The 13,090-nt window shown below is 36.9% G+C and overlaps 2 protein-coding genes across 2 annotated transcripts in view; one reads left to right on the top strand and one right to left on the bottom strand.

Moving 5' to 3' along the window:
* Window positions 1–13,090, bottom strand: part of PRKN (parkin RBR E3 ubiquitin protein ligase) — a 1,915,523-nt gene that overhangs the window by 180,379 nt on the left and 1,722,054 nt on the right. The gene's annotated exons all lie outside the window — the stretch shown is intronic.
* LOC118855909 (fatty acid-binding protein, heart) lies at window positions 266–993 on the top strand. Its single transcript, XM_036765949.1, has one exon. The coding sequence runs from the start codon at window positions 334–336 to the stop codon at window positions 736–738; it is 405 nt and encodes a 134-aa protein (XP_036621844.1). The 5' UTR covers window positions 266–333; the 3' UTR covers window positions 739–993.

Raw genomic sequence — 13,090 nt, 5'->3', positions numbered from 1 at the left:
AGAAAAATTGGAACTCAAAATCATGCAGAACTGAGTGTTGTAAACTAAAAATAAAAAATCTTAATTAAAAAAATAATTTATTTCCAAAACCAGTCAACTAGGAAAAAAAAATCTTTGCATTAAAATTTTCAGATAACGGTTTGGTATCTAAGATACACTGTATGAACAACTAACAGTAAAAAGCCATTCCCCAAAAAGAGAAGTGAGTACATGATAGGAACAAACCATTCTAGAAAGAATTGTAAATTGTTAAAATCCGAGATCCGGACCCAGCGCCTTTCAGCGCATCCCCAGTCCAGCCCAGCCCGGCCTCGCCTCCTCTAGCCTAGCACCATGGTAGATGCTTTCGTTGGCACCTGGAAGCTGGTTGACAGCAAGAACTTCGATGAGTACATGAAGTCCCTTGGTGTTGGCTTTGCCACAAGGCAGGTGGCCAACATGACCAAGCCCACCACCATCATCGAGATCAGTGGGGACACCGTCACTCTCAAGACTCATAGCACTTTCAAGAACACCGAGATTTCCTTCAAGCTGGGAGTAGAGTTTGATGAGACAACGGCTGATGATAGGAAGGTCAAGTCTCTTGTCACACTGGACGGAGGCAAACTTGTCCATGTCCAGAAGTGGAACGGGCAGGAGACCACACTGATTCGGGAGCTCCAGGATGGAAAGCTCATTCTGACACTAACTCATGGCAGCGCAGTATGCGTTAGGACCTATGAGAAGGAAACAGCTTGAAGCCAGCCCACCTGTTCACTGTCAACTCCTCTCCCGACGGCTACCACTGAACTCAACACCAGATTGCCTCATTTCTGCACCTGTCCCCCTCCCCACCCCAGTGTTTTGTACCAATTGACTCTCATCAAGGAACCCTCCAGAAATGGAAACATATGGTGCTGTCCTGGTCCTGGTTGAAGCCCATTCTGTATTTTTTTTTTAAACTGCATCTGATGGCTGGTCCCAAGCCAATAAAGCAGATCCCACAGTCAGTCATTCAAAAAAAAAAATTGTTAAAATCCATATGAAAGAATGCAAATGTAACTCAAAATGAGCCTGAGGTTTTAATTCAAACCCAGAAAGACAGGCAAGATAATAAAAAATGGGAATAAGCAACATTGGAGAGGTTAGTGAAAGAAAGGCATGCTCCTGCACTTACAACAGACTTACTGGAAAGTAATTTTGAAGTAATGAAGTAATTAGTGTAATTAATGAAAAGTGACTAAAATGTCCTTATGCACTTATGGCAAAAGTGTGAATTAGAACAACCACTCTGGAAAGCAATTTATAATCAATCAAACTAAATGATTAAAATACCCATCCTTTTGATTCAGAGATTTCACTACAAGACATAAACACAAGGAGGTCACTGGTAAAAAAAAAAAAACAAAACACCAAATAAATAGACTCCATATACACAAATATATTTATAGTAGAGGCCCTTCTATTGAGGAGTGGTTAAAAAATTGTGGTACAAGAATGTAATGGAATATTACTGTGCTGTAAGCAATTATATATGTGAAGAACACAGAGAAGCATGGGAAAAATCAGAGCCAAGAAAACAATATCGACGATGACTTCTGTTGTTCAGTTGTTTCAGTTGTATCTGACTCTTTTCATGACCCTATTTGGGTTTTTCTTGGCAAAGATACTAGAGTCATTTGCCATTTCTTTCTCCAGCTCATTTTACAGATGTGGAACTGAGACAAACAAGGTTAAGTGATTTGCCCAGAGTCACACTGCTAGTAAGTGTCTGAGGTCAGGTTTAAACTCCGGAAGATTATTCTGAGTCCAGGTCTGGCACTCTATCTGCCTTGCCACCTAACTGCCATATGTAATGACTATAACAATGTAAATGGGAAAAAAGACCACCATGAAACAATAAAAAATGAATGTTGTAAAATTATAAAGAACAAGCTTAGTCACAAAGAAGATATATGAGAAGACACCTCCCCACAATTCATTTGCAAAGATGGGTAATCCATGAACTTTGGGTATATTCAATTTTTGGATGTATTGATAAGTTTTCTTGAATTTTTTTCTCTGTTTCTTAAAAAAAACCCACTTCATTATAAAGGATGGTTCTCTGGATACAGAGAAAAAGAGAGATGTATGGAAATATTTGGACAATGTAACAAAAAAAATTAACAAAATGTATTTCTTCTTACAAAAAAATTCATCCTCTATCTGCAGTGGTAAAAGGTATATTTGTTTATTTGTTTGTTTTTACCAATGACCTCCTTGGGTTTATACCTCATAGTAAAATCTCTGAATCAAAAGGTATGGGCATTTTAATCATTTTGTTTGATTATTTATAAGTTGTTTTCCAGAGTGGTTGTACTAATTCCACTGTAAGAGCACAAGGACATTTAGTCACTTTCACTAAATATTGCATTAAAATATACATATATTTCTTCTAAAATTTTTAATGATTTTATCTTTAATATTTAGGTCATATGTCTAATTTGAATTTGCCATGGAACATGGTATAAGATGTTGGTCTATACTTATTTTCTGCCAGACTGTTTTCCCAGCAGTTCTTTCTTATTAAAGAGGGAATTTTTTCCAAAGTACTTCAAATTTTTGTGTTTATATTGGGTTATCAGCTAAATACATCTTTAAAGTGGTTGGACAAGATTTTCTCTAAGGTTGGTTCTATTTCATTCATTATGATTCTACATTTTAATAGTGTTATATCCTTATGAAATTAGCTAGTTATGCAAAATATATGCAAGGAGCCCAAGATCTGAAAATCGCAATGCCTGACATATGATATATGCTTAATAAATACTTTTTGCTTTGACTCGACAATTCTTGTTGTTGTTTAGTTGTTTCAGTTGTGTCTGACTCTTCACGACCCTACTTGAGGCTTTCTTGGCAAAGATACTAGAGCGCTTTACCATGACAACTCATTAATTTTGACTTTACTCACTCCTTATCTGTGAAATGCAGGCAGGAAGACTGAGTAGAAGATAATCTCTACACTATGAAAAAGGAGTTACTGAAAAACAAACAATGGGAATATTTTAGGGCCTATATATAGAAAATTGCATTGATTGGCAAGACCATTTGTAAACTGGTTGGCTAGACTTGCCCAAATACATAGATATTAAAATTTACTGTTCAAAAATGTATTCTAAAAATGAAATTAATGACAATTTTAACAGGAAAAAGAAGGAATCTTTTAACTCAATAAAAAATACTCTTTCTCTGCCTTTCTGCTTATTTAGAAATGGGTTGTTTTCTAATTATAGGTTTCATAATCCATGTTCAATAACTAAGTCAGTTCATAGATTAACATCATGTGAGGATCATGGACAGGCATATGGCAGCAAAGTCCTATTGAATAACTCCTGGCATGGCAACAGAAGCTCTACTGGACCCCACCCAGCTAACTACTCTATTTGCCTAATTTGGTCTGTTTGAGGGTTTATTATCTTCTTTGGATTTCTTCAGTGTTGACCTAGATTAATTTTTGACTTAACACTTATAGTGGTCTCTTTCTAACTACTTAGTAGCAACTCAGCTAATTTGTTCATAACTCTCCTCCCAGCAGTGTTGCTGACTTTTGGACTTCAAAACCTCGCCTCTGCCACTGTCTTATCTGAGAACTTTTCTCAGCACCTGAGAACTCCTTGCCCTGGAACCTCTATTTACTCCTGTTTTCTGGATTTCATAACCTTCATTCCTCATTCTCTTTCCACTCCAAACTCTTTTGCATGTTTTCTTCTCCCATGAAAATGCAAGCTCCTTGAAGAGAGTAATTATCTGTCTTTTCTGCTTGTACCTATATTTCAAGAGGTTAGCACAGTGCCTGGCACATAGTAAGGGCTAAACAAATGCCTGCTTCCTTCCTTCCTTTAACCCTCCTTTCCTCCTTCCTTCCCTTCCTTCCTTCTTACCCCCTGCCCTTCATCCCTCCCTTTCTCCCTCCTCTCCTTTCCTTTCTTTCTCTCTTCCTTCTTCCTTTCTTCTTCCTTTTTCCTTCCTTCCTTCCTCCTTCCCTCCCTTTATCCCTCTCAATGAGGTTGTGCCACTTAAAGGGAGGTATAACAAAGTGAAAAGAGTCCTGGCTTAGAGTCCAGTGCCTTGGGTTCTAGTCTAGGCTATGCCACTGACCAAGTCCACAGCAGAAGTCTGGGCAGAAGTTCCAGAGGAAGGCTAACACATAAGTGCAGCATCAGCAATGAGAAGTCAAATAGAGTAAATTGAGAGGAGAGTGGGGGGAGATAAAACATCAAATACAGTGAAACAGGAATTACAATCTGGAAGGCAAATTAAAGGAAGCAAAGCATCAAGAGGAACACCCAAAACTGGGCACCAGAAGGGATGGGTGAATATGAGGGAGAACTGGGAAGGAAGAGTTAGCAGGTAAAACCTACTGGGAAGCCAGAAATACACCAAAGTGTGCTAGCCACAGGGGAGACTTGGCTGGTGCAAAGGACAGAGCAATAGGGAATACCGGTTGTGCCTGTATCTGCTTCTCAAAGAAAATAGCCCACTGGAAACTCACAAGCACTGAAAAACCACCTGTCCTTGAACAAATTCTATAACTTCTCTGGGCCTTTATTTCCTCATCTAATCAGCCAGCAGGACTTAGTGGTCTCTGAGATCTTTTCTAGTTTTTATGGATAAGAATCTAAGGGAAGCCTTTACTTACTTAAGAGAATAGAAATACCCTTTGAAAAGAGAAACAATATAATGGTAGTATGGAAGTGATAAACCAGTATTATTTAACTTTGTGTGAAAGCATTTAAAAGCCATTGTGCAAATTACAAATCACTGGTGATGATAAACTAGGCAAAACTAAGCTAGCCCAGTTCTAGTTACTCTATTACCGTTGAAGGCAATGAAAGTTAATTTCTTTAAAATTATACTCTCATTCAGATGGAACTTCTATCAAATGACAATATTTTGATTTTCAGTAAAATTTCTTTTAACCTAAAAAATAGCCAGGGTTTTTAAATGTTGGAGTCCCAGGTAGTAAGAACCAATGCTACCATAGTGCATAGTGAAATTCTGCTCTTAAAGGTTACCTAAAAATAGATCTAATTAAAAGAGATAAAGAGGGAAATTATATCTTGCTGAAAGGTACCACAGACAATGAAGTCATATCAATACTAAACATATATGCACCAAATTGTATAGCATCTAAAGTTTTGAAGAGGTTGAATGTGTTACAGGAGAAAATAGATAATAAAACTATACTAGTGAGAGATCTTAGCTTTCCCCTCTCAGAATTAGGCAAATCTAACCAAAAAATAAACAAGAAAGAAGTTAAGGAGGTGAATAAAATTCTGGAAAAGTTAGATATGATAGATTTGTGGAGAATATTGAGTGGGCATAGAAAGGAATATACCTTTTTCTGAGCAGTACATGGTACCTACACAAAACCTGACGAAGTATTAGGGCATAAAAACCTTACAACCAAATGCAGAAAAAGTAAACACATCCTTTTCAGATCACAATGCAATAAAAATTACATTCAATAATGGACAATGGAAAGAGAGATTGAAAATTAATTGGGAATTAAATAACCTAATCCTAAAAAACAAGTGGGTCAAAAAACAAATCACAGAAACAATCAATAATTTCATTAAAGAAAATGACAATAATGAGACAACATACCAAAATATATGAGATGTGGCCAAAGTGGTATTTAGGGGAAAACTTATATCTCTAATTGCTTACATCAATAAAATAGAGAAATAGTAGATCAATGAAAAACTAGAAAAAACTAGAAAAAGAACAAATTAAAAATGCCCAATTAAACACCAAACTGGAAATCCTGAAAATCAAAGGAAAGATTAATAAAACTGAAAGTGAGAAAACTATTAAACTAATAAATAAAACTAAAAGCTGGTTTTATTAAAAAAAATAAAATAGATAAACTACTGGTTAATTTGATTTAAAAAAGGAAAAAAGAAAATAAAATTGGTAGTATCAAAAATAAAAGGGGTGAATTCACTTCCAATGAAGAGGAAATTAAGACAATTGTTAGTAGCTATCTTGTCCAATTATATGCCAATAAATTTGACAATCTAAATGAAATGGATGACTATCTCCAAAAATATAAATTACCCAGACTAACAGAAGAAGAAATAAAATATTTAAATAACCCTATCTTAGAAAAAGAAATTGAACAAGCCATCAACAAACTTCCTAAGAAAAAATCCCCAGGACCAGACGGATTCACAAGTAAATTCTACCAAACATTTAAAGAACAATTAATCCCAATACTCTATAAACTATCTGGAAAAATAGGAGAAGGAGTCCTACCAAATTCCTTTTAAAAAACAAATATGTTGCTTATACCCAAAAAGAGCCAAAATGGGGAAAAAATATTATAGACCAATTTCACTAATAAATACTGATGCAAATTTTTAAATAAAACACTAGTAAAGAGATTACAGCAATATATCACATGGATCACATACTATGACCAGGTGGGATTTATCCCAGAAATGCAGTGCTGGTTCAATATTAGGAAAACTATAAGCATAACTGGCCATATCAACAACAAAACCAACAGAAATTATATGATTATCTCAATAGACGCAGAAAAAGCCTTTGATGAAACACAGCACCATTTCTATTAAAAACACTAGAGAGCACAGAAATAAATGGAGCTTATTTTAAAATGATAAATTATGTTTAACTAAAACCATCAGCAAGCATTATCTATGATGGGGACAAGCTAGAAACCTTTCCAATACAATCAGGGATGAGGCAAAGATGCCCATTATCACCTCTACTATTTAATATCGTACTAGAAATGTTACCCATATCAATAAGAGAAGAAAAAGAAATTAAAGGAATTAGAACTGGCAACGAGGAAACAAAATTATCACTTTTTGCAGATGATATGATGTTATATTTAGAAAATCCTAGAGAATCAACTAAAAAACTAATTGAAATTACTAACAACTAGCAAAGTTGCAGGATACAAAATAAATCCACATAAATCATCAGCATTTATATATATATATATATATATATATATATATATATATATATATATATATATGTTACCAACAAAGTCCAGCAGCAAGAGTTAAATTCCATTTAAAATAACTCTAGACACTATGAAATCCTTGGGAGTCTACCTGTCAATACAAACCCAGGAACTATATGAATACAACTATAAAACAATTTTCACACAAGTGAAGTTAAATCTAAACAACTGGAAAAATACTAATTGTTCATGGGTAGGCTGAGCCAATACAATAAAAATGACAATTCCACCTAAATTAATCTATTTATTCAGTGCCACACCAATCAAATTATCAAAAAATTATTTTATAGAGCTAGAAAAAATAATAACAAAATTCATCTGGAGGAACGAAAGCTCAAAGATATCAAAGGAATCAGTGAAAAAAATGGGAAAGAAGGTGGTCTAGCCATAGCAGATCTCAAACTGTATTATAAAATGATAATTATCAAAACAATCTGTTACTGGCTAAGAAAGAGTGGTGGATCACTGGAATAGCTTAAGTACAAATTACATTATAGTAAAGGACCATAGTGATTGAGAGTATGATAAATCCAAATATCCAAGATTTTGGAACAAATATTCATTATTTGACAAAACAGCTTGGAAAACCGGAAAATAATATGACAGAAACTAGGTATAGACCAATATCTCATACCATATACCAAGATAAGGTCAAAATGGGTACATTATTTACACACAAATGGTGATACCATAAGCAAATTAAGAGAGCATGGAATAGTTTTTCTGTCAGATTTGTGGATAAGCAAAGAACTTAGGACCAAAGAAAATACCAACAGCATTACAAAATGTAGAATAGATTATTCTGACTATATAAAATTTAAAAGTTTTTGCACAACCAAAATTATCTGGAAAGCAGAAAACTGGGAAAAATTTTTATGCAACATGTATCTCTGATAAAGGCCTCATTTCTCAAATATATAGAGAACTGACTCAAAGTTATAAAAATACAAGTCATTCCCCAATTGATAAATGGTCAAAGGTTATGAACAGGCAGTTTTTAGACAAAGAAATCAAAGCTATCTATATTCATATGAAAAAAATGCTCCAAATCACTATTGATCAGAGAAATGCAAATTAATACAACTCTGAGGTACAACCTCACACCTATCAGAGTGACTAATATGACAAAAAAGGAAAATGTTGGATGTTGGAGGGGATGTGGGAAAACTGGGACACTGAAGCACTGTTGGTAGAGTTGTGAATTCATCCAGCCATTCTGGAGAGCAAACTGGAACTATGGCCAAAGGGCTATAAAACTGTGCATACCCTTTGATCCAGCAATACCACTGCTAGGTCTAAATCCCAAAGACATCCAAAAAAGGGAAAAGCACATATGCGCACAAAAATATTTATGGCAGCTTTCTTGTGGTGGCTAAGAATTGGAAATCAAAGCGATGCCCATCAATTGAGGAATGGCTAGAAAAGCTGGGGTATATGATTGCAATATTATTGTGCTACAAAGAAATGACAAGCAGGATGATTTCAGAAAAACTTGGGAACACATGAACTGATGCATAGTGAAGTGAACAGAACCAGGAGAAAGCCATACACAGTAATGGCAATATTGTTTGATGAAGACTGAGAATGACTTAACTATTCTCAGCAATATGATGATCTAAGACAATCCCAAAGGATTAATTATGAAGCATGCTAACCTCCTCCAGGGAAAGATATTGATTGAATACAGAGTGAAACATGCTATTTTCACTTTCTTTCATTTTTTTAAAATTTGAGTCTTCTTGTACAAAATGATTAAAGTGGAAACGTTTTACATAATTGCACATGTATAACCTGTGTCTGATTGCTTATTGTCTCAGGGAGAGGGGAATAAAGGGAGGGAGGAAGGGATAGAATTTGAAACTCAAAACTTTAAATAAACATATTAAAAAATTGGGAAAAAAGGTTGCCTGCCTGAAGCTTTCAGAAGATACCTTCAAAATGGACACTAAAAGACGTTACAAGACCATTCACTTCATGAATGCTCAACCTGTCAGCAACTGGAACAAAGGAAGTTGATGATGAGGGGGGATAAGCCTCAGTTTCCTTGTCTATATAATTAGGAGGTCGGTCTCAAACTGTAAGTTCCCTTCCAGCTATTGAATTCTTTGAATATGTAGGGATTTTCTTTCTTCCTAAATGTGTTTGTATCCCTAGTATTTATCACAGTTCCTGACACACAGTAGGTTCTTAATAAATGCTTGCTGACTGGCCACAATCTGGTGGCAGATTGAGCCTCCTGCTCTGATTGGCCAGACCCACGAAGTTCAACACTGGATCTGATTATGGCAGTCATAACATAAGAACCTTTCTGTCTGAGATAGATATTAGCGGAGCGTCAGGAGCTCCATGTCTATACTGAATATATCTGTTTCTGCTTCTCAGGAGCTGGAGCTGCCATGTTCCTAAAGTGACAGCAGGTGGGGTGAGGAGAGGAGGTTAAAAAGCTACTTGTAATTTCAAAGGCTTTAAGAGCTTTAGAGTTCTAGCCTGAGTTCTGATTTGTGGTTAAGTGAATAGTTAGAGACCAGTCTCAAAGCAGAGATAAAAGCAGCTTGGCAGAAAGGTAAATAAGGGTTAAAGAGTCTTGAGTGCTGAGAGAGTTAAGTGACAGTATTGTAGGGGATGGATTTGAACTCAGATCTTTCTCACTACAGGTTAAGATTATAGAGAAAGGAACAATATAGAGATAGAGCTGAATTACCTAGTCCTTACCTAATTACCTAAACCTTTCCAGGTTATGACCTACTTACAAACTTGTAGAGATATAACCTCTGTGTAGCCATCTGTTCACTCAATACTCCCCAAACACGTTATATTTTTAGTCATGTAAATAAAAATTCACTCACAGACACATTATCTAGTTGTTTGGCTTTCTCTTCTAGGGTTACCAACTTTTTTTTTTCCTATGGCTCTCTAAGCTAATGGATCCTGTGAATACCTTCCCAATCCCTTTATACTGTGGCTAGCAGTTTTCAAATACTGAAAAAGATCATTCAGAAAACTCATTTCCTCAGGCATTTTCCCTAGGATCAAATCCCTAATAACTTTTGAAGTTGTTTTCTTTACCATTTTGTATGGTACAGTAGCTGGGTTTTTGAAAGAGAAGGGAAGGAAAAGAGTGGAGCTTTTGATTTCTGCAGGCAAAGACACCTGTAAAGAAAAGAATTCTCACCTCCCTCGGGTGTATTTACTTGCAAATACAAGTACAGTTTGTTTACTTACAAAGTTGTAAATATTGGTTTGGCTGACCTACCTCTGAGGTTAAGTAAGAGAGAATTATGGAATCACAGAATCTGAGGGTTGTGAGGCACCTTAAGAAGTCATCTGGCTCAAATTCATTTCCAGGGATTGAATGCTTTCTATGATATTTCTGCTCATGTGTCTGCTGTCTCCTCTACCCCTTGTCGGACTGCTTTAAGGCTCATAAAGTTCCCTTTCACCTCTTGCTGAAATCTTTTCCTTTTTTAACACCTACTGGTTATACTGATGCCACCTAGAGTCTCATCTAGCGGGGGTATAGTCAAATGAAGAGAGGCCAGTTTGAGGGGTAGGACCACTTGGGATCACAGCCCACTTCTGTTACGTACTATCCATCTGGCCATGGGCAAATTATTTAACCCCCCAGGGTCCCAGGCAACTCTCAGAGATTATAAACTGCAGATCTGCATTGGTAAAGATAGGGTGCTTCTTTATGAGGGAGCTCCTTATATCAATGAAGGCACAGGTTGAGGACCCACTGCTCCTTCTGCGCCTGCCCACAAAAGCTTCATAGAATACCAACTCATTCTTTTGCGTCACCATTCTTTATTTGAAAATGGCCAATGCCTCCCCTAGGCCTTTTTTCTTTGGTGAAGTGGATAGGGATTTGCCCAGAATCACACAGCCAGGCCACATTTGAACTCAGGTCTTCCTGACTCCAGGCTCCGTATTCTATCCACTGTCTGAATTGTATTCCATAGCCCTGCACTGAGTATTGAAAACACTACCAGGAAAATGAGCTAGAGATAGTTTGCTGCTGCCTTCTGGATATCAACTTCTTCATTGGTAAAATGTCCTCTGAAGGACACGGCTTCTTAATTCTAAATCTATGATCTACGAATCTATGATCTACGAATCTAAATCTTTATCTATGATAAATCTATAATCTATGATCTATGAATCTAAATCTATGATCTAGGATGAATCTATAATCTATGATCTATGATCTAAATCTAAATCTACGATCCTATGATGAATTTCACTCATATATTAACTACTTAGTTTGGAAAGTAAAAGTGATGTCTTCTTTTTTTAAGGGCTTAAGTCTATTAGTACCTAGAACAGAGCACAGCAGGGCCTTAATGATCTTAACTAACTTAATTTCCTCAGTTTAAGTACCTATTAGCATCAATTAACACAGCAACTATTGATCTTCTGAAGACCATGTTAGCTCTAGTCCAAATGATGCTTCTGAAACTTAGCAGAAAGTTTTGTTGCTGCTGTTGTTGATTTTAGAAGGGAACAAATGAAAGGAAAGTATCTACCTGTGAGAAAAGGCAATAGGAATATTGGATAGCCCTTCAGTGTCAAAACTGATTCAATTCACTAATAAAATAGCAATAAAATTCATGTCACAGCTGGTGTTGGTGGTCTTGGAATCAGGAAGATCTGGATTCAAGTTCTGAAACCATATTAACTGTGTGCCCATGGCAAGGTCGATTAACCTCACCAGTGTCTCAAGGAACCCTCTGAAACTGAGTCTCAGACATGTTGCTGATCTGCATTGGTGGAGGGAGCTTCCATGTGTTTCAACAATCTGGCTAGCAGCTGCTGTGGGGGTGAAAAACCCACATCAACCAGCTCGCAGAATGCTGCAAGCCCAGGTTCTCTTTGATCTCCTTTACTAAGGAAAGCAACATTAAGGGGCTGACAATCTTACTTTAATCCAGCATACAAATGCCATTCACTTAGTTCAGGGGAAAAAGCCAGCACCCGAAACTTCAGAGCAAATACAAACAAATTACAAACATCGACAGACAGACCAAATACAATTCACAGTTACCAACCAGCCAGGGAGATCATAACAACGGCTGGCCCAGAGCCACATGCGCCACTACTGCTGTGGGTCAGAGCTCCGAAAAAGGAAAGCCAACCCCTGGTTTTATATATTTTTTAGGGTCAAGGGTGAGTCACACACGTGACTCACCCACGTGACCTAAAATTGTCACAAAAATGCAACTTAAACCCACATGGTCTAAAAGCCTCTGATGTCACAAACATGTCACTCAAACCCACGTAAACTAGGCTTTCCCTTGAGGCAAGGAGGCCAACAAGGACTCCTAATTTAATCAAGGAAATAAAGGCCAAACTCTCCAAGGGCACTTGGTTGAATTAAGTGCTAAGAGCCCATTTTGATTGCCAATACACCATGCCAGGAGTTCTTTAAGTGGATGAAACCAACCAGACCAAAAATGCTAAGGAAACATGGGAGGATGGAGAGTTGGGTTTGGAGTCAGGCAATCCGAGGTTAAAATCCCACCAAAGAAACTGACTAGCTCTGTGACCATGGGCCTCTTTCTGAACCTCAGTCTCCTTGCTTACAACAAGAGGGAGCTGAACTCATTGACTTCCAAGGTCCCTTCCAGCTTTTAATCTCTCATCCGTTGACATCATAACCTTTTTAGATTTCAGTTCCTGATCCATAAAATGAGGCATTTGGTAGAGAGGTCATGACTAAGGAGGATGACATATTTCTCTCTATAGCTCTGAGCTCCCTCTAGCCCTAAACCTCAAGCTTCAGTACTGCGTCTACGACTGGCATAAAACATTTCCAATTTTATGTCTGATAGTCAACTAGTCTTTTCTGAATCAACCCCTCTCCCCACCTCTTCCTTCCATCAATTAAATCTCAACCATTCCGATCACTCTGGCTCTAAATTTTATAGTGACACCTTACTCCACCCTTTTTGATGCTTGCCACATCTAAACAGTCACCTCTGGATGCTTCCTTTGTTACTTTCCATTTGTCCATTCATTTTTACTTCTACTATTCAATTTCAGGCTTTTGTCACCTCATTACTAGACTCTTTCATCTCTTTG

The sequence above is a fragment of the Trichosurus vulpecula genome, chromosome 7 (genome assembly GCF_011100635.1).
Source record: "Trichosurus vulpecula isolate mTriVul1 chromosome 7, mTriVul1.pri, whole genome shotgun sequence".
Taxonomy (NCBI): Eukaryota; Metazoa; Chordata; class Mammalia; order Diprotodontia; family Phalangeridae; genus Trichosurus; species Trichosurus vulpecula.
The sequence above is the reverse complement of the archived record's forward strand: the minus strand, read 5'-3'. Positions and strand labels throughout refer to the sequence as shown.